The 22,148-nt window shown below is 49.2% G+C and overlaps 1 protein-coding gene across 4 annotated transcripts in view; it reads left to right on the plus strand.

Annotated features, from left to right (window-relative positions):
* The first annotated feature begins 4,762 nt into the window (after nucleotides 1–4,762).
* The window catches only part of MLLT1 (MLLT1 super elongation complex subunit), an 82,513-nt gene continuing 65,127 nt past the window's right edge, over nucleotides 4,763–22,148 (plus strand). Inside the window, exons 1-2 of one of the 4 annotated variants that reach the window (XM_059696959.1) lie at nucleotides 4,763–5,064; nucleotides 13,907–14,087. In XM_059696959.1, the coding sequence (XP_059552942.1) occupies nucleotides 5,053–5,064; nucleotides 13,907–14,087 (193 nt within the window). In that variant the 5' untranslated portion in view covers nucleotides 4,763–5,052. Of the gene's footprint in view, nucleotides 5,065–13,906; nucleotides 14,088–22,148 lie in introns of those variants that run through there. The other 3 variants (XM_059696957.1, XM_059696956.1, XM_059696958.1) reach the window with 3 other exon arrangements.

Here is a 22,148-nt window from a genome sequence, read left to right on the forward strand (position 1 = left end):
AGTGGGGACCCCCACCCTGAAGGGTGTGTGACCAGCTGCAAACAGCCATCATCCCCTCACCCAGGCTGGCCAGGCACCCCAGTGGGGACCCCCACCCTGATCCAGGACACCCTTCAGGGCAAACCAGCCAGCCCCCACCCATGCACCAGGCCTCTATCCTATATAGTAAAAGGGTAATATGCCTCCCAGCACCAGGATCAGCGGAGCCGCGAGGCCTCCTGGCACCGGGATCAGCGTGACAGGGGGCAGCGCCCAAACCCCCTGATCGCCCTGCGGCTCTGTGTGTGACAGGGGGCAGGGCCACAACAACCCTACCCGCCCTGCTCTGTTCGTGACAGGGGAAGGCGCCCCAACCCCCTGATCAGCCCTGCTCTGTGCCTGATAGGGGGAGCTCCCCAACCCCCTGGTCGCCCTACGGCTCTGTGTGTGATAGCGTGCGGCACCCCAACTCCCCCCGCCCCACGGGCCCTGCTCTGTGTGTGACAGGGTAAAGCCATAACCTCCCCATCGGCCCTGCCCTGAGTGTGAGAGTGGCGGCGCCCCAACCCCCTGATCGGCCCTGCTCTGTGGTGATAGAGGGCGGCGCCCCAACCCCCTGATCCGCCCTGCTCTGTGTGACAGGGGATGGTGCCCCAACTCCCCTATAGGCCCTACTCTGTGAGTGACAGGGCAGAGCTCCCCAAACCCCTGATGGGCCCTGCTCTGTGCATGACGGGGTGGCGCCACAACCTCCCCAATCGACCCTACCCTGAGCGTGACAGGGGGTGGCATCTCAACCTCCCGATCCGCCCTGCTCTGTGCATCACAGGGGAAGGCGCCCTGGTTGAACTTTGAAGGCAGGACCTAAGGTGGGGGCTGAGGAGGTGTTTAAGGGCAACAGCTGTTTGGTGTAAGGTGTAAGAAAGTGGTTGAATTTTTTAATGACTGGCTTGGCAGTATAGTGCATATGGCTGGCTATCAGTCCAGATATAGAGATTATGTATTTTTGTCTGCATCTCCTCCTATCTGCATCTCCTCCTGCTGAAAAAGGTCCCCCCCCCCATTTAAGCAATCCTATCCTATATAATCTATCTATACTAATAAAAGGGTAATATGCTAATTAGACCGGGTCAACTGGCCATCTTCCGGACATCCGACTTCCTTCTGGACAAAGCCAGGGTGGTGGGGCCAAGGCAGAGGCAGTTAGGGGCGATCAGAACAGCAGGGGAGAGCAGTTGGGGGCAAGATCAGGCCAGCAGGGGGTTAGGGGCAATCAGGCCAGCAGGCGAGGGCAGTTGGGGGCGAGATCAGGCCAGAAGGAGAGGACAATTAGGGGTGATCAGGTAGGCAGAGGCAGTTAGGGACAATCAGGCAAGCAGGCGAGCAGTTAGGAGCCAGTGGTCCCAGATTGCGAGAGGGATGTCCGACTGCTGGTTTAGGCCTGATCCCTGTGGAGTCCCCGATTGGAGATGGTGTAGGCTGGGCTGAGGGACCCCTCCCCGCATGAATTTTGTGCACTGGGCCACTAGTACTATTTATAATAATAAAAGTGTAATATGTTAATTAGACTGGACATCCTTCTGGACATCCTTCTTTCCGGACAAAGCTGCAGTGGGCAGGGGCCGTGGCAGAGGCACTCGGCGGCGGCAGCAGCAGGTGGGGACCAGGGCCAAGGCCCTTGCACAGATTTTGTGCAATGGGCCTCTAGTTTTGCTATAAAAAGGAGTGAAATGCTGGCACAAACTACAACATGAATAAACCATGAAAATATGATGCTCAGTGAGAGAAGCCAGACACAAAAGATCACCTATGGTATGATTCCATTCATATGTCCAGAAATAGACAAATTCATAGAGACAAAAAGCAGATTAGTGGTAGTTAGGCTGAGAGGAGGGAGTGGGGAGTGACTGCTAAAAGGTACAGGATTTCCTTTGGGGTGAAGAATATGTTTTAGAATTAGATACAGGTGGAGGCTGCACAACATTGTGAATGTTCTAAATGCCGCTGAATTGTACATTTTGCTATGGTTAATGGTTAGGTTTATGTTATGTGATTTTTACCTCAATTAAGATTTAATAAAGCTCCCAGAGCCATTCTGTACTGGTCTTAGATCATGTCCCCCCCAACCCCCCCCCCCCCCAAAAAAAAATCCTGGTAGCCAGAGGGATGTAGTCCTTTGATTGGCTAGTGCTTGACTGGCCACATGCTTTCTTGTGGTAAGAGGAGGGGAATTTGGGGGGCATGAGAGGGTAAGAGCCTCATTCCTCCTTCCTGTTTGAAAGCGGGATGTGGGGGCTGAAGCCCTCCCTCAAGCCTTCTTGACTTGGCATTCTCCTAGGAGGGCTGCAATTTAAAAATTCAGCCTGGCTGGTGTGGCCCAGACGTTGAGTGTCGATCTATGAACCAGGAGATCGCGGTTCAATTCCTGGTCAGGGCACATGCCTGGGTTGCAGACTTGATCCCCAGTTGGGGGCATGCAGAAGGCAGCAAATCAATGATTCTCTGTCATCTTTGATGTTCCTCTCTCTCTTCCTCTCCTTTCCTATCTGACATCAATAAATTTTTTAAAAAATATTCCTACAAAGATGCCTTATAGGCTCATATTGGTCCTGGGAAGAGCCCCCAGATCAGGGATTGTTGCCAGGAAAAAGGGAGAATGATACTAAGAGAGAGAAAAATTGCAATGTTTAGTGTACTGTCCTTTTCTGGGGGAAATACCTTGTTGCACATAGTTTGGATTGGCTCCAAAACCATTCACAGCTCTCCATGGCCTATGGGCTAAGGGCCCAAAGCCCCACTGTGAGTTACGGTGTTCTGAGTTGAAGTTAATCTGAGGTAGGTCTCCAACCAGCCACTGGGCTCTGCTTGGTCATATTCTATATTGCTATGAGTGGCTGTGTGTACATTTGTGGCTGGCAAGAATCTGAGAGGGACAGGGAACATGCTGCATTTAAAAAGAAAAAAAATCTCCGTGGGCTGAACCATCTACACAAGGTGAAAGGGGAGTAAATGCCAAGTCCTCTCTCTGGCTGCTAATAAACCTGACCGCTAGGGGGCGATAGAGACACAACGTAGTAGTAGGTCTGAGGTCGGAAGCTAGACTCCCTGCGTTCAAAATGTTACTTTCTAGCTGTGGGACTTGGGTCCACTTATAGCTCCCTCTATGTATCAATTTCAGCATTTGTAACATCGAGATAACATGTATCAATCATGCATTCTACCATATGCTCAAATTACTATTTGCTTTATGTTTTTCTTTGCTTACACTGATGTAGATAGGAAACATTGTGTCACTTTTAAGAAGTCATTTGTTACACATCAAAAATAACCATAAACTAGATACAGTAACAACAAAAAGTGTTATTAAGTGGAGTTCAGTGATTTTTAACCCAGTCTGCAAGTTAGTATGCCCGTCTGAACTTTAAAAAAGGTGACTCTTTGCAATAATTGTAGCTTAAAGGTTCTTCATTGCAAGCTTCCTTAAGAGACAAATTGCTACCTGTCTCATTTTTGTCTCTTTACCTGGAGCAGTGGTTTTGAAAGTTAAGTGTCAAAATCATCTGCAGAACTTGTTAAACCAAACCTCTGGGTGTTGCCACACACGCAGAGTTTCTGATTCCATAAGTATAGGGAGACCAGAATTGGCGTTTCTAACAAAGTTCCCAGGTGATGCTGAGCATGCTGGTTCAAGGACCACATAGACCCACTGATCAATTTACATCCAGTTATAGGATGTTAAACCATTAAAGTTGTATCAACACTAAAGTAGCTAGTGCTTTTTTCTCAGCATGATCTCCATTTCACTCACCCCCAGCACACCCTGCCTTAGTTTAAAAGGTATAGTGTTATTATGATAGCAATCTGATATTCAGAGTTTTTGTCTGGACTTCATGACAATCCAACATTATTGATTTTTTCCCCATGTTCTTCAGCGCAAAGTACCAGCCATACCACCTAATGAATACTTTGACATTTAAATGAGAAGTGGAAGGAAAAACTCCCACAAATGAACAAACAAAACCCCAAATCGATTTTTAATTATAAAAAGGAATTTAAATAACCGCACAAGGCTCCCCAAATCGCAGGCAGAAGTCCTAATACTAGTAATGTCCGAGAGGCAAGTGGCTTACAATATCGTGAAAAAGATGGAGGGACGTGTCTATATCCAATCTAAATATAATTTACAAGTAGCTGTGACATTATAGGATCATAGATAAGTTCAAAATTGTTTTTGGAGGGTTAAATTGAGACCCTCTTGATCATTTTAATGCAGCACGATTTCCAATTTGCATACTCCAAATTAGCATCAACTAGTATCACGCCATACTATGATTGTCCCCATTTTTTTTATTGACCCCATTTTACAGATGTGCAAACTGAGACTTAGGGGCAGAAACCATTTGTCTACGCTTGCCACAGTGCAGATCAAAGATAGAAAATTAATGGGTTTCAGAGTTCATTCCATCACGTAGTAGCGGCACGCGACCAGGAAACAAAAATGTCCCTGGGGCTCCCTCCCCAGAGCTGAAAACCGACACCACATCTCCAGGCTGGGGAGATTCTGGCCCGGGAGGTTCCCGGCACCAGGCAGCGCCCCCTTCGGGCCACAGTGCGCAGGCGCGGCGCGCCCGTCCCGCCCCCGCCCCCCTCCACGTGCGGCGCACACCTCGCGTTCTCTCCAGCGGACTCGCCTCGCGCCTCCCTCCCCGCCTCCTCCCGCTTCTCCGGTCCTGGCCTCCCATTGGCTGAGGACTTCGTCCCTCCGAGAGCCGCCCGGCCGGCCCGCGCCAGGCCGGAAGACCCGCCCCACGAGCGGCCTTCCGTGCTGTTGATTGGTCCAGGAGGCCGTCAGTTGGAGCGGCGGGCCCCGAGTCGGCGGCGGGGGCCCGGGGTCGGTGCGCGACCCGTACTGGCGGTGGTTTCCGGTTCCGCGGGGCTGGCGGGCGGGCGGGCGGTCGGGAGCGGCGGCGGCGGCGGCGCCTGACAGACAATGAGGGCGGCGGGGAGGCGTTGAGCGGCGGCAGCGGAGGCGGCGAGCGACGCGGGGCCCGGGGGCGGGGCTGGGCGGCAGCCATGGACAATCAGGTGAGGAGCGGCCGCGCCGCCCCAGCGCAGCCCGCGCCGTCCGCCCGGCCCCCTTCCTCCCTCCCTCCGTTCGGCTGCCCGGCCCTCCTGGGTCCCGGCCTCCCCGCCCCCTCCCGGCGCCCGCCCGCCCCGCTTTGTGCACGCCTGCCGCTCCCCGAGCCTTTATGTGGGGCAGGGGCGCCCCTCCCCCATCCGCGACCCGGGCCTGGCTGGAGCGCCGGGGACCCTCCCGAGGATCCGGGCAGGCCTCGCCCAGAGCCTCCGGGACGCCCGTTGGGACCCCTGTGCGGCCAAGAACCCTCTGGGGCGCCCCTCGGGAACGCAGCCCAGAGTCCCCACAAGCGCCCTGGGGACCGCTCAGGTTCCTCGGATCCAGCCTGTACCCCCTTTCTCCTTTGGGCTGGCCTGAGTCTCCTTTCCCTTCTGGGCCCTTGGCCCTGAGTCCCCTCACGCTCCTCGAGTCCCCAACCTGCTGCCCGTTCTCTCCCTTAAACTGTGGCCTGGGTTTGAGTCCCCCCAGAACCCTGGGACCTTGGTTTGCAGCCGGCTCCTTCCTCGAACCCTAAGCCTTCATACCGCTCATCGTCTTCCAGGCCTGAGCCCTCTCTCCCCTCTGATCCTGCTCCTGCCTCAGCCCGAGTGTCCATCGGTCCTCGAAGCCTGGCCAGGACCTGGGTCTTTGCCCACAAGGACCCAGGCCTGCGTGGAATGACCCCCCTTTGGGCCTGAGGTTGCTTCTTCAGGTGCCTTTGCCTTATCTGCTGTCTCGGTCCCTCTGGTTTCAGGCCCTGCTCGCTCCCCGAGTCCCCAGTGCCTTAGGGGCTGTCTCTCACCTTCAGACCCTCTTCTCTTAGACCCGCCCCCGCCCCTCAGGCACCAAACGCCTCTCCCGCTGCTTGGGCCCTCTTTGATCCTGGAACCCTGGTTTACCCTTCCCCACCCTGTCCCCTAACGCAGATCTCTCTCAGTATGGTGCAGTCTCCCCGGAACCCCTGGGCCTCTCTCTTTACTTTCAGTCTTGCACTGTGTTCCACCATTCCCCAGCCTGATGCTGTGACTCCGCCAGTGCCCTCCCAGCACACCTCACTTTCCCCGTCTTCCCCAGGAGCCTTGCTCCAAGCCCCGGGTGGTTCCCTAACTTCTGTAAAGTCTCCCCATGGCCCCCCTCCCTTCCTTCTGGAAACAGCCAGTCCTGTCAGTTCTGGTGAACCTGAGGCCTTTTTGGATCATTTATTTCTTCATCCTCCACTGCTGTCCCTGGCTTTCAGGGCCCTGAGGCCAGGAAAGGCGTAGTGGGGCTGTGGGGGTGGCAGCTGAAATCTCTGCCATTATCGAGGGCAGGTTGAGGCGTCCCTGGCTGCTGGCGCCACTGAGGCGGCTCAGTCTGGTAAGGCGCTGTGTCTCTGAGGTTTCTGGGGTGTAGGGCAGGAGACCTCTCCCCTGCCCATCCTGGCCACCCGTGGTGGCACAGGACCGTTGAGGCTTGTGTTTGTGGCACCCTCTCACTGTGATTTCCCTTGTGGTTTTGGTGTTACTACCTTTCTTTTCAGAGGGGAGGAAGAGTTTATCACAGTTGAATAGTGGAGTTCTACAGTGTAGTGTGAATTCAGTCCCCTTGAAGGTACAGAGCTTGTTGCCTCCAGTTCATAGGGAGTTATAAACAGAACAAAGTATACCTTCAGTGTCCACTTTCAACAAAGCCCACCTCTGGAAAGGGCTTGTTGGGCACTGCATGGGTGTAGAATGTCACTCTTGTCTCTTGCCTGACATGCTGGTTCCCCGGGAAGATGTCTTAGGCCCAAGAGTGTCCATTCTCCCCGGACGGTTGTCATGTATGTAAGTGGAATGGTGAGACCGAGTGGACTGTTGAACACACTCGAGAGAGTGAGATCCGTATTGCCCAGCACTGGCCACCAGCACCTGTGGCTTGTTAAACAAACCAAAATGAAAAAACATCAGTGCTTCAGTCACATTTTCAGTGCCCAGTGAGTCTACCGCTGACCTGTCAGCCCCCTCACTGGGCAGCATGGAGAGATGGCCGAAAGGTCCGTTGGACCGTGCTCGTCTAGATCCTTGCAGAAGTATTTGCAAGTGAAACTGATCCTAAAGGAAAGGATGTGTCACCCGTAGACTGATTCTCCATCCTGGTGTGTTTTCATGCAAATTTGGGAGCCTACCCAGTCGGCAAGTTGGCGGTCAGTGTCCCAGAGCGACTTCTGGTGTATGGTAAAGGCTTTGATCCCGCAGTCTCAGCCTTGCCTTTTTCTCCCAGGATGCCCCAGACCTGTAAGTGCCTCTGCCTGATGAGGGACAACAGGATTTTTCCTGAAGGGCCGCCAGCTTTGGGAGTCTTTGCTTCTCTTTACTTTCCTGTTGTGTTCTCTAGAAGTTTCAACCCAGCTAAGAAAGGCAATGCTGCATTTTGCTCTGGGCACCCACCTTCTCAGCATCAAAATCTTTCCCCATGGGTAGGCAAAGTCTTCATGGTTCCAAGCCTGTACTTAACACGTCCGATGTCTGTGGGATTTGGTTTTTGTGTGTTTTTTAGGGGGGAAGAGGCCATGTACTTTGGGAGGAGGCGGAGGGGAGGGGGCGGGGGCGCAGATCTTTGCTCATTAGGTGCGTGATTTATCTCCAAGGATGGTAGGGAAGGAACAGGAGTAGTTAAAGGCCAAGCAGATGCTGGGAGGATGGGGAAGGGCTGCCTGGGGAACTAGAACTGGTGCCAGTGTCTGGGTGATTCTGTTCTCCAGAGGACCACGGTGTCCTTTCTTCACAGAAGCACTGGGCATGGCACCGAGGGTGGATGGCCAACCCATTGAATCACAGTTGAATTAATGCTGATTCTTCAAAAGGTTCTCTCTTGAGTTTGAAATTGGGAACAATTGCTTGTGACCATACTCTGTTGTTCCGGAAGGGGAGGTTTGTTTCTAACGGTGATGGCCCATTTTACAGATGTGTAAATGCAGGCTCAGGGAGGCCCCAAAAGGAGTCAGGCCTTAGTGGCATTCTTAGGTAGGTCTCCTTTACCGAGACCTTGCAGAGAAATGCTTGGAATTGTTCAGAGCACTGACATGAGTGACTGGATTTTCTCCCATCCAGGTCTGAAACTACCGGTTGGAAAGTCAGCATGCCAAGTTTCTGTCCTGAAGTTAACTATGTTGTAAAGTACTTGAGGGCGGGGACCCGAGTCCTATTTCCCTTTATGTCCATGTAACACAATTTTGAATAAGCTTTGCTAACTGTTCGTTAAGTAAAAGTAACTAGTTATCAGCTCCTTGTAACCAGGCCCACCTACCCTGGCCACAGTTGCCTTTAGTATAATTGAGTTTGTAGTGTTTAAAAAAAATTCTCCGAACTGCTCCCTAGAGAACTTTGGCAACACCCTGCCGTCTACATGTCTGCAGGCATCTCCTGCATATGTAATATATACCCTGTCCCAGCCTTCCTGGAGGGCTGGTGAGCGTCTGTCTTCCCAGGAACCTGAAAACTAAGGATTGTAGGTTTATTTGCATATCCACATGGTCTGCACACTTAGAGAGTTTCCAGAGAGCATTCATTGAGCTCCCTCTCATCCCTTTATCATTAACCTTACCCCCCTGGTGAAAGGGACAAGGCTGGACAGAGTCAAAAGAGGGGTGCAGGTGCTGGCTGCTGTCCCCCTGTGTACCAGCAGTTAGAAGAGTGTCTCATGCAGCTTGGTTCTTTGCCCCTCTGGGCAGGCTGCCCTCCTCTGGAGAGGATTGTCACTGAGGGCCATCCTTCATTTTCTGTCTTTTTCACATTCATTTGTGGCTGCTTCTGAGAGCCCCCCACTGGGTCTGGAGGGAGTTCTGTGAAGAGTATTTTATTTGGTCTTGTGTCACTGCCACTTCATGTGACCAGTACTTTTTCCCATTTCTTGTAAGTGTGGACCGTATTGCCAGTGATCTGCTGGGTCCAGTTAGACCTGGCAAAATCAATCCTGACTGCTGAGGGGAAATGCTCTTGGGTGCTTTATCTTTCTGGGAGGGGAGTGGATTGTCACATCGGTGGGAATTAGACGTTGTAGCCAAACTCCAGGCTTAATTATGCCACTCAGTAAAGTGAATTCCCAGAGGAAAGGGCATCTGTTGAGAATTCCCACCAGAAATCAGGGAAAATCTTACAGATAAATTTGTTGCTAAAGAACTGCCTTCTGGGGCTCAGGCTGAGGGCAGGGGTCACAAGGTACAGAAAGTATCCGACAAAGAAAGGTCGTTGAAGGAGTGGAGCTGTTGGGACCAGGTTGGCTCTTTCTCTTTGCCAGGTGGAGGTCATTCAAGTCCCCCTGGGGGGGTGGGGGGCTCTATGCTCCAGTGAAATTCCTGGAGAGCCAGGATCTGTTTGCCTGGCTTGTAGGACTTAGGAGTTTGGCCTTGTTTTCCAAGTGCCCTCTGCCAGTTGGCCTGGAGAGACGGCAGTGCCCGCTGAGGCCCTCTGCCCATGGTGAACTGTCCCCTTGGAGCCCGTGTGCTGCGCCGTCTTCATCCACAGGTCTTTGGGATGAAATATTCCCCTTTGTTCCAGGTTTTTGTTGGGGGAGTGGGTGGCAAAGTGGTCCCCAAGATGCTGGGACATGGCAGTAACTGAAGCTAGGTTAGAACTCCAGAGCCCTACAGAGCCACTTGCAGCCACCCACTCTGGAGGTCCCATAAAGGGTCTCCATGCAGCTGAACAGTGAGGTTCTTCATTCCCAGGCGGGTTTCCCTAACCAACAGTTAACCCCTTTAGCCAGCTACCCTTCCTAGAGAAATAGCTCATTTGCTTCAATTATTTGGTTCTAATGGACAGGGAAGGAGTCCAGGAAGAGTAAGGAAGGGAGGAGCAGAATCCTTGGAAGTGAAATTGGCTCAGCCATACTAATAAATTATTATGGCTTGACAAGTCAGAGTAGTTGGCCAGGGCTCAGCTTCTTGCTTGCCTCCAGTTCAGTGTCGCTTGAATGTCTTACTGAATCAGTGAGTCATATGTATAACAGCCCACAATCTGTGTTATTCCACCATCTTTATTTTTTAGAAGATTCCAGCATTCAGGGAAGTGATCCTCTCCTGAGTGCATCATTGTATTGCAGTTATTGGTACCTTGAACCTGGGGGTGTGGAGGCTGAGTTTATGCCAGCCTCTAGGGCACAGATGCCGCTGCCCAGCAAGCGTTGGGCATGGCCTGCCAGCTACAGAGATGACCTGCCGCTGCTTCAGAACCTTCCTGTTTGTTTACTTTGGCCTGTGGAGTGTATTTTTGGTGCTTCCATTTTCCCCTTTCTGATGGAGCTGTGGCCTCTATTCTTTCACAATAACTGCTTTGCTGATCGTGTGCCCTGGGTAGGAACCCCGCATAATCAGAAATGCTGGGAAGGCAGCTGGATTGGTGAATAACAGAATCTGAGGAGGCATCTCATTACGCAGGAGTTAACTCCAAATAACAAAAAGTTGTTTGCCAGTAAATTATTGTTATGATTGTATGTATTTAGTTTTCCACCAGTAACCCTCCCAACAGTCCAGGGATTGTCTCCCGATTTCTCAGTGTGGAAGCAGGTGGGAGAGAAAAGCAGAGTTTCTTACACACATGGACATGTAGATGGTGATTACAGCCTTTCGGGATAATGTAAATATTGCTTGGGTTTGTTTGTGTTTAATGTTGTCCATGTGCGGCACTGTGCAGACAGATGCTGATGGTTGATTTGAGCATTACATGTTTATCCAGATGTGTGGCCCCTTCTCTCTAGCTTTAGGTGAGGTATTTCCACTTGAATAGGCCCAATACTCCCTCCCACCATCCCAGGAGCATCCCAGCTACCTGGGTCTTAGAGTTATTTGAGCCTCCTTTGCTCTCCTCTGTCCACCCTGAGGTCTTGTGAGTTCTCCCATTTCAGGCTCGACTTACCCTCGTTTTTTAGCCACACCCTCTGGTTGCCTTCATGCGGACTTGTTTCTTTTCTGCCTTCAGCCCCGACTGCACAGATTGCCCAGGCCCTCCTTGCTCGTTTCCCAAGGAGCCCCTCGGACTGTTCTGTGTCAGGGGAACTCCTGCCCTGTTTTTACAGCTGCTCATGAGTTACCCAGAGCTTCTGGTAGGTCTTCTGTATATCGGGACCATCCTTTAATTCTTAACACAGTTCTTATTGGCTCTTCCTCTTGGAAAGCACCACTTAGAACTCATTGATCTAGGAAGGCCTAGTTTGATTCATTAAGTATAGTTGATGCCTCATGCACCGTGATTCCAAGATAGAGGTTAGAAGGACGGTTGGGATGTAGTCCTGGGGAGGCAGCAGTGAACAGCCCAGGAGTAGCAGCAGGACCAAGCGGGCACACAGCAGTCGGAAAGCGCTCTGGAGAAAGTAGCTGGGGTTTAAGGGATGAGTGGAATTCGATCAGCAGGGAAATGAGTAGGACACAGGCTGCAGACTTGAAGGAGCAGAGACAGACAGGAGTAGACATTCTGCATGTGTTCTGGGATGCTAGCATCCTACTAAGCTGGATCGGAAGTGGTGTGCATTTTCTGTGTTTCCTCAGTTCCAAGCCTTTCGGGCACACCACAGACTTAGTAACAGCTTCTTTGTGTGTTTGCATGTGTGGGTCTTGGTGGCGCTGGGGTGTGTGTGACTTATACATGGACTGCACAATACACTCTGACCTCAGAAGGGTTAAAAAGTGAAAAATAATGAGCATCTCAGACTTGAGGAAACACAGGTGGGAGACTGCCAGTGTGCTGAGGCATTTGGACTTCATTCTGAGGGCGCGGTGAGCCGTGGAAAGTTGTGAAACAGTGAGAGATAGGATCTGTCTGTCTGCCCTGCTTTCATCGCGGAGACTGAGCAGTGAGAAGAAAGTGAAGAGGGAGGGAGGACCGAACGGGTTGCTGAATTGCTGAGAAGAGGCAGGTACAGAGGAACTGTGGCCAAAGGGACACGTCATCAGTGGGTTGGGTGCAAAAGAGGGTAGATAGTGAACAGGGGGAGATTTCTGGTCAGGAGAGAGCAGGGAAGCCCATCACAGGAGAGCTTTGTTTGGGGAGTGTGGCATCCACACACCCACGACTTGCTCCTGATTATCTCAGCACTTAGGAGCAAGTGTGCACTTGGCCTCTGCTTCTTTGTATCGTTCCTGCATTTGATACTAAGTGTCGAGCTGTATCTATGGGAGGTCTGGGGAGGCTCTTACTGAGGAGATGGCTGTTTACAGTTGGTTCCCTGGCAGTGTTTTGACACCCACCCTCCCCCAAGATGTTGCCAGTGCTTCGAGGTTTTGTGGCTTTGTATCCAGTGGAGTGGAACCAGCATGAGCTGCCTTATGTTTCAGGGCAGAGTGACAGACGTGAGCATAATGAATGGAGCCTGACTACTGGGGCTGCAGGTCCACCTGGGACCTGTCCCCAGATGGCTTCAACCTCACCCCTCCATTCTCACCATCCTGCTCTTAAAACTGAGCCACCAGCCCTAGCTGGTTTGGCGCAGTGGTTAGAGTGTTGGCCTGCTTAGTCAGTGAGGATTCGATTCTGGTCAAGGGCATGTACCTCGGTTGCAGGCTGTATCCCTAGGCTCCGGTTGGGGTGAGTGTGGGAGGCAACCAATCGATGAGTCTCTGTCACATTTATGTTTCTCTCTGTCTCCCCCTCCCTTCCACTCTCTGAAAATCAATGGAAAAAGAAGATCCTCGGGTGAGGATTAACAAAAAAACGGAGTCACCATTTGTGTGGATGACTCGGGTGACTCTGCTGGTCTCTGTTCTCCAGGAGGCATTCTGTAGGACAAGGGAGAATGAAAATGCATTAATTAAGGCGCGTGGGAGGCTTGACCAGGGAGGCAAGCTGGCAGAGTGGCTACAGGAACAGGCCCTTGGGGACGCACACCTGTTCCCTACCAACTGGGCCCCCTTGTGTGTGCTACTTAGCAGCGCACTCTTGGAGCTTTGGGTTTCTCATCTGTAAAAGGAGGTAATTGCACTTCTTTTTTTTTTTTTTTTAAATATACTTTTATTGATTTTTTTTTTTAAAGAGAGGAAGGGAGAGGGATAGAGAGTCAGAAACATGGATGAGAGAGAAACATTAATCAGCTGCCTCCTGCACAACCCCCACTGGGGATATGCCTGCAACCAAGGTACATGCCCTTGACTGGAATCGAACCTGGGACCCTTGAGTCTGCAGGCCGACACTCTGTTCACTGAGCCAAACTGGTCAGGGCCTTTTTTTTTTTAATCCTCTCTTGAGGATATTTTTTCCATTGATTTTTAGAGAGAGTGAAAGGGAGGGGCGGGGGGAGAGAGAGAAACATCAGTGTGAGACACATTGATTGGTTCCTGAGGTACATCACCTTGACCGGGAGTCAAACCCGAGACCCTTGGTCTATAGGCTGGCACTCTAACCATTTAGCAAACTGGCCAGGGCATATCGTACTTCTTGTATCAGTATATTCTGGGAGACCTTAGGGATGTCAACTCTGTACAAGGAGCCATCCCCGAGGAGCCAATGTTAGAGCAAATAAACAAACCTTTAGTAAGATGCCTTTTGATAGTGAAAAATGCTAAAACATGATGTGACAGAGTGATGGGGATGGTGGTGGGTGGTTTCATATTAGGTGGGCAGTCCAGTCGAGACCTCAGTGACAGAAAGGAGCCTGTCATGGGGAGGATTAGGGGTGGAGCACATAAGGCAGAGGGAACTGCAGGTGAGGGGGAGGGTAGAGAGGAGCCGTAGCCATGGCTTGGGCTTGCTGAGGGGAGGAGATGTGTAAAACAGGCACACAGTACCTGGTCCTCATGGACAGTTGGCAGTCTCCTGCTCTGGGCTTTGTGCTGACCCCATGCCCGCCTCTTTCTCCCACCAGTGCACTGTCCAGGTCAAGTTAGAGCTGGGACACCGGGCCCAGCTGCGCAAGAAGCCCACCACGGAGGGGTTCACACACGATTGGATGGTGTTCGTCCGCGGCCCCGAGCAATGTGACATCCAGCACTTCGTGGAGAAGGTGGTCTTTTGGCTGCATGACAGCTTCCCCAAGCCCAAGCGTGGTGAGTGGCCCCTGGCTCCCCCTCCCCGCCCAGCCAGGCAGCCCCACAGGATCTAGTGCCTACAACACTAACCAGTTTGCGTCACTCCTTGCAAGGCTGGTGTTCACCTTCTCTCCAGGGGCGGCGGACTCACACTCTGAGGTTCTAGCTTGCACCCCTCGGCATGCCAGTGCGAAGTTTACCGGCCAGCACTTGGTCCTTCTTTGACCCTGTCCCCCTCCCTCCCTTCTGCTCCTCTGCTATGGAGTTCATAGTAGGGAAAACCCAAAGGAACTGATGACTGTGTCTCATGCCATTATTTAGACTCAGGCTCTGAGAAGTCTCCAGAGAAAACATAGTCAGTGGCCAGTGGGTGGGAATGGGTGGTTTACACCCACTTGGTGAGTAATCAGGAATTGCTTATTGGGCCTACATTTGATGAGAGATGCCATTTTAAGAACTCATGATACTTGTGAGGGGGGACAAAGCATAAAAGGTGCTCATTTCACCACTGTCTTGTTTCTTATGTCTTCCTTTCCTGTGTCATAAGTCTCTGTGTCACCTCTCAGACCGTTGTTTGATGAGCACAAGTGCCTCATTCACGTTTTCCATGAAGATTCGGATTTCCTGTGACCTGGCAGTCTGACAGGGCAGAGAGAAGGGGATCAGAGAACACTTCCTGGGGAATTTGACGGGGATCTTAGGAACATAGTTGGTAGCCATCTTATGAGCTCTGTGGGGCCATGTTTGCTCTTTTCATCACTGAGTCCCCGTTGTGAAGTGTGGCATGTCACAGGGGCCCAGTAAATATTTCTTGAATGGATGTGTCGATGAAGGCATGAAGGACTTTTTGCTAGCAAAGTGCTTCAGGGTTGGGGAGCCACTGCTGCACTGCTGACCCCTCTCCTTGCAGGACAGGGTTTAGGTGCCCAGGCCTGAGCCGGAAGCCAGCTTGGACAGACCTGGGTCTGGGCCTGGGTCAGCAAGTAGCTGACTTACGTTACAGAAGCAGAAACTTCTGGTTAAGAAGGGAAGGCAACCTGAGATTCCTACTGGCATGGTAGTCATTTCTTTTTCTTCTGGTTTCTTCCGTCAGCGTTCAGTTGTTTCTTTCCTTCATTTCTCTTTTCCCGAATCTTTTCTCTCCTTTCTCTCTGAGCTGCTTGTAGGAGAGCAGACATGTTACTGACATCAGATACCTGTAAAGCACCTATTAATAATAATAATAATGAAATAATAATAATAATAATAATACATGGCACTATCAAGCACTTCCTGCAGGGTCGTTTGTTTGTTTTATATTTTTATTGATTTCAGAGAGAAAGGGAGAGGAAGAGAGAGATAGAAACATCAATGATGAGAGAGAATCATCGATTGGCTGCCTCCTACATGCCCCCTATTGGGGATCAACCTGCAACCCAGGCATGTGCCCTTGACTGGAATCGAACTGGGGCCCCTTCAGTCCACAGGCCAACGCTCTGCCCACTGAGCCAAACCAGCTAGGGCTCCTGCAGGGCCTTGATTCATTCTCCCCATAGCTCTCCTTTACAGATGGGGAAACAGCCTCCAGTGGGCCAGGTAAGCTGCCTGTACTTAAAGCAGTGGTTTACACACTGGCCTGGGGGCCTGCGTGGTAGCGCTGCCTGTTTCTTTTGGCACCGGGCCATGCCCATTTATTTGGGAGTCCTCTAGGGCCGCTGTTGAGCTTTAACAGCAGAGTAGAAACTGGCTGCCTTTTTCCTGTGAGTTGGGCCCGCCTTGTTTCCCTAGCAGCTTCCACTCCAGCTCTTTCACCATCTCCCTCGCTTGTCCTGTTCCTTTTCTCCCAGTGGACTCACCTTTAAACTATTTCTTTTTTGCCCCTACAGGGTCAGTAACCAAGCAGCTACTAGAAGTAATATTAATAGTGGTCTGCATTTGTCAAGCACTCACTGGTCTGTGTGCTGTGCTCATGACAGCCTTGCAACATGGTACGTCCCAGAATTCCTGCCAGGTAGATGTGGAAACTGAGGTTCAGAGAGGCCCCGTATCCCACTTATGGTCATGTGGAAGCAGCATAGTCTCTGAGTTCCAAGCTCCAAGAAAATGGGTGATGAGTGAGTTCCACTTTCTTAGTGTCAGTTAGTGGGTAGAACTTAAATTAGTAGTTGAATGGTGTTTGCCAAGTCTACTCACACTGTGTGAAATAGTAAATGTCTGGTTGGCTATTTATTGTGTTGAACAAAACTTGATTGGATTATACTCTGCCAGTTGTCAATCAAAAATGGAACAGGTTAAAGCAGGGGTCCTCAAACTTTTTAAACGGGGGGCCAGTTCACTGTCCCTCAGACCGTTGGAGGGCCGGACTATAGTTTAAAAAAAAACTATGAACAAATTCCTATGCACACTGCACATATCTTATTTTGAAGTGAAAAAAAACAAAACGGGAACAAATAAAATATTTGTATTTGCATGTGGCCCGCAGGCCGTAGTTTGAGGACCCCTGGGTTAAAGAGTCAATGAGGCCCTAGCTGGTTTGGCTCAGAGGATAGAGCATTGGCCTGCGTACTAAAGGGTCCCAGGTTCGATCCGTTCAAGGACATGTGCTTTGTTGCAGGCTCCCCATGGTCAGGGCCCTGATCAGGGCGCATGCAGGAGGCAACCAATCAATGTGTTTCTCTCACATCGATATTACTCTCTGTCTTTCCCTCTCTCTTCCATTCTTTCTAAAAATCAGTGGAAAAATATCCTTGGGTGAAGACTAAAAAGAGTGAATGAGTTTCTTACAGGACTCTTGGCTCTGAAATTATACGTTATGTACTTTAAAAAATATCTTTAAATCAGATAAATACTCATAATAGGAATGTGCCTGGTGGGAAGTTTCCATTTCTTGGGCCATCACTGTTCACATTGCCCCAGGCCAGTCTTTCTAGTTTTTTCTTGATTGTGTTCTTCCTGAATACTTTAAGTTAGTGGAAGTGAATTGGCTTCTTAATTCTTGATTTTCAAATTTAAAAAATATTAATTTACCAGCATGAAAAGCTATACTTTATACTAAACTCCCAACTCCTTTTATTCATTATCTGCTCTAAATGTTTTATAGTTAAGTGATTCATTTTGTGGTGATTGTCCTTGTGACTTTAAATAATGAGCATACCTGCTTACCTTTTGGATTCTCCACAAAGGCTCCCTGTCTTTAAACAAGTCCTCTGGCTGCCAGGTCTAACTCACAGTTTCTTTGTTCAAAACACCTAAATAGCCACATGCTCCTGTCCTTTTTTTCTATTTTATTTTTCTCTTTAGTACCATTTTAACATATTTATATTACTTACCTTGTTCATCTGAGTTGTGTCCTGCCTCAGTTTGCTGCTATCTCCTTGGTGCTGAAAGGATTAGGTAGGCGCTGCCAGCTTCTGTCAGTATCTTTTGACTTTCTGCTTAGGAAGAGAAGGACATGAGCACCCCTGTCTTTCTTTGAATCTTAGCACCCCTCCTTGATGTTGTTAAAGTTGTTGAACTCAAACCGAGACTTTCACCGGGATCAGAAATTGACTAAAAGCTGGAAACCAGTAAGCAGTATTGACTTTATTGACTTTGTTCACTGTTGGGCTAGTCAGGATGCCAGGTTTTCATTCATTCTCTCTGAACTCTGGGTCACTCACAGAAGAACACTCAAGGTAATGTCAAGGCAGATGAGTTCTTTCTTTATCATTCTTGGTTAAAATTCAGTCCTGGGTCTTTTGCTTCATGTTTGGGCCCTAACTTTTTGAATACCCCTTTGCTTCTCCCTTTTCTCCCATTGCATTGTGTCTTCATCATACCTCCACTTTTTTCTATCCTCAATCATTTCATTTAGTCAATGGATTTTTCCCGCCCTGAATATTTCATTCTGGTTCTCTCTGTCTTCCTTCCTCTAATAAGGGCTGGCTCCTCTCAAAGCCACCTCTCTAGTCACCCCGCTGAGATGTTCCTTTACTGTTCTCCTGAGCGGATTTATGTGTTACCTTACGTTTTGTTTTGTTTTTCTGGAGTAATTTCACAAGTAATATCCCAAGAGATTGATTACTTAGGACAGTGGTCAGCAAACTGCGGCTTGCGAGCCACATGTGGCTCTTTGGCCCCTTGAGTGTGGCTCTTCCACAAAATACCGACTTCTGCGCATGGGCCACGAAATTTCAATCGCACTGTACATGCACACCCATGTGGTATTTTGTGGAAGAGCCACACTCAAGGGGCCACAGAGCCACATGTGGTTCGCCAGCTGCAGTTTGCCGACCACTGACTTAGGACATTTCCCAAGAAAGGTAAGTGGGAAATGAACTTTTTGACTCCTAGTATGTTTGAAAGTACCATTATTCTGCTCTCACACTGGGGTGCTAGTTTGGATGAGTATAAAATTCTAGTTTGAGAATTACTATCATTTAGAGCTTTGAAAGTATTTGCTTCGTAGTCTTCAGAAAAGTCTGATGCAGTTAGGTTCTTGTTTTATTGTAAATGACCTGTTTTTTCTCTAGAAGCATTTAAGCTACTTTTTAAGATATTGGTTCTGAGGGGTTTTTTTGTTTTTGTTTTGTTTTTTTCTGTGATGTCCTTCATTTAGCTCCAGAAAGTTTTTTTTTAATCTTTGATTATTTCTTTTCATCTATGTATTTTATCTGTTTTCTCTTTCTAGGATGGTTATTACTTCTCTATGTGTAAATATTTTATCTATAAAATGGAAACAATTGTATCTGCCTCAAGGTTGTTGTAAGGATTAAATGAATTAATATGTATCAAGTGCTGATAATAGTACCTGGCACACAGTAGGTGCTTTATTAATATTAGCTGCTGTTAGCATTTGTTTGACCTTCTGAATTGTTTCTTCATGTCTCACCTTTTTCTTTTAAGAAACATGTTTTTTTGCTCTATATTCTAGGAAATTTCCTTAGCTTTAGTCTTTGCATGGAATTAAAAAAATCATCAGTACTATATTTGTACTTAAAAGCCCTATCTTATTCCCTCATTTTCCCTTTTAAAATTATTTTTGTTTGGGGGCATATTTTAGACCTGAGGACAATGACTCCAGCTTCTTGTTTTTAAAAATATTTTAAATTGATTTTTAGAGAGAGGAAGAGGGATAGGGAGAGATGTGAAAGTGAGACATCGAACCAGGGATGATGCTTCAAACATTTCTTGTAATACCCTTTGTATTACTTTAAGCAATAAAAAAATAAATAAATAAATAAAACAACAACAACAAGATTAACATTTAAAAAAATAAATAAATAAAATTCTCACCTGAGGACATTTAAAAAAAAATTTAATGAGAGAGAGAGAGAGAGAAAGCAAGAAAGATTGATAGATTGCTTCCAGTACGCATTCCGATCGGGGATCAGACCTACAACTAGGTATGTGCCCTGACTGGGAATCAAACCCGCAGTGTTTTCCTAAATGAGAAGGGCTTTACTCTGGGTCCAGTTTTTATACTGTAGGCTTTAGCTTCTTCCAGACAGTTGACTCTTCTCCTGAGACATGGAATCACCTGGATTTCCCCATAGGGAAGCTTGAAACTGCTGTGCCTGGAGTGGTGGTGGGTGGCAGGATGAATCCCAGGGCCGTTGTTCAAGTACAGCCTCTATGTTGGCTTTTTTTTTTTTTAATAACTGCTTTACTAAAATAAAAGTCACACATGATAAAATTCATCCTTTTAATGTGTATAGTTCAGTGCTTTTAGTGTATTCATAAGTTGTGCAACCATCACCACTCTCATTCCAGAACATTTTCATCATCCCACAAGTAAACAAACTTCTTGCCCATCATTAGCAGTCACTCCCTGTCTTCCTCCCTTCCCCTCTCCAGCTTCTCCTGCCCTTTACTGAATCTGTAGGTGCCACACCCCTTGCCTTTTGGGGATCTGGCATCAGTGGGGCTTTTGCCTACCCTGCAGTGCCCCATGGCATGTTCTGGGCCGCAGCTTCCTTTTCCTGTCTCCTTGCCCAGCGTGGTCTCATTCACTTTTTTCTTTCCAGAAATTTCTCCATAGCTTACATCACCTCCCTCCCCTCTTTACTGTCTTTATTTCCTATCAAATTTGTCTCACTTTGGTTTCCGTGGGCATCTGCTTGGTCTCTCTTTTTCCCAATTCTGAAAGGATAGATGTTTTTCAGCCTCGCAGTGCCTGTCATGTGATAGGCCTTTGGAGAGATGTTGAGAAACCCACACATCTCTTCCTTTAAAAGGTTTGTAGTCTGGTAGAAACATGGAGATCAGATGTGACATATACTCTTTTAAAAAATATTAGAGAGAGAGGAAGGGGGAGGGAGAGAGAAACATCAATGTGAGAGCGAAACATTGTTCAGCTGCCTCCTGCACACCCCCCTCTGGGGACTGAACCCACGAACTAGGCATGTGCCCTGACCGGGAAACAAATCAATCTTTTGGTGCATGGAATGACACTCAAACAGCTGAGCCACAGCAGCCAGGGCATAACATGTACTCTTGAAAAGATAACTACCCTCAGAAGAAGTAGGTGACCTGGAAGTCAGAGACTAAGGGAAGCCAGGTCAGACCTCGCAAGGAAGTGGGCCCTGACTTGGACCTTGATGGTGGACGGGAGTTAGACTGGGGGTGGAGCGTGGAGTTGGGAGCAGAACTGCAGACCACTGCCTTGCCTATGCATTTTATCTGTTCCTCTGCTGTAGGCTATTGTGCACTGAAGACAGGCCACCCTTCCTCTCTGCTCTACTTTCATTTCCTTCTTGGATTCAGATTAATTTAACAAGTATTTGGGTGCCTGCCAGGTGCCCACCCCCGTGCTAGACTACAGGGGCTTATGGTTGGTGGGATTGGGCAGAGCATTAGGCAGCCAGCTTTCATGCAGCTGGAGAGACTCCACTTGCTCTCTCAGTTCTCTTAAACAGGGTCCAGAGGTTCAGAGAGAGGCAGGCCATGACCTGGCCTCCCAATCCAGTTTAATTTTTGCTCCTGGTCCATCCCTTTACTTTGGTGTAGAACCTGAAGGAGCGTGGCATGTGGTTCTCTCAGCAGTATCTGACAGATTCTTGTTGAAAAAAATTTTTAAATATATTTTTTATTGTTGATAGTATTACAGCTATTTCCCATTTTTATTGAATGTTTTTGAAAGGTTTGGCTCTGGTCCTGGCCCTGGGCATGTGACAGTAAGTGAAATAGAGCTGATGTAAGGATTGAGAAAGGTGGCAGAGTAAACATGGAAGTCCTGTGATTGAGTGACACAGGATGCTGGAGGCCTGTGGGAGGGAACCATGACCTGGAAATGGGGTTAGGGCTCAGAGCAGGGGTCCTGGAGGAAGTGATCTGAGAGTTTCAGCGGGACTAAATCTTAGGACCTGAGTTTGGGCTGGGAAGAGATGAGGCTGGAGGTGATGCACTGCCCCGCAGTCCCCCTTGAGGGGCTCGAAGCCGGGGAGCCATCATGGGACAGTCAGGCTTGCAGATGATGCTCAGGAGTGAGCCTGAGGCAGGATGGCTAGTGAGTCACTGGATAGTGACCCACACAGAGTGCCAGGCATGGAGGGTGCGTTGCAGGCAGTATGAAGGTGGAGCTCGTAGAGCTTGGCAAAGGTGATCTGTGGGAGAGGGAGAGTCTCAGTCCTCAGTCCTTGGGTGAGTGGTGGACAGCCTGTGTTCTGAGCTGTGAGACCCTGGAGGAGGTGTAGGTTTAGGAGGGTATGAATAGGTGATTGGGGGCAGGCTATATTTGAGGTGCCCATCCAGCATCCATGGAGGATATCCAAGGAACAGAAGGGGACTAGCTGGAATAGAGATTCGGGCCTAGGTCACCCAAGACGGCTCCCAACTCTGGGGCCAGCAAGGTTTCCCAGGCCTGAGCCACAAGCCCGTCCCCTGCTCCCCTGGGGTTTGTAGACTGAGGTCCAAACAAGGCTGTCTGACCAGCCCTGCTGTGGAGGGTCACTAATGACTTCAAGCCCACCCTGCTTGCCAGTTTTCTTTGGATAGATGAGATATTTGAGATACATGATATTAGATAGGATATTTGAGAGCTGAAAAAAAAATATATTTTTAAAAAAGTCTTAGTGTTTTAATTTAAAAGAACTCATGTTTCATTTTATTCCATATACTGTT

The sequence above is a fragment of the Myotis daubentonii genome, chromosome 5 (genome assembly GCF_963259705.1).
Source record: "Myotis daubentonii chromosome 5, mMyoDau2.1, whole genome shotgun sequence".
NCBI lineage: Eukaryota > Metazoa > Chordata > Mammalia > Chiroptera > Vespertilionidae > Myotis > Myotis daubentonii.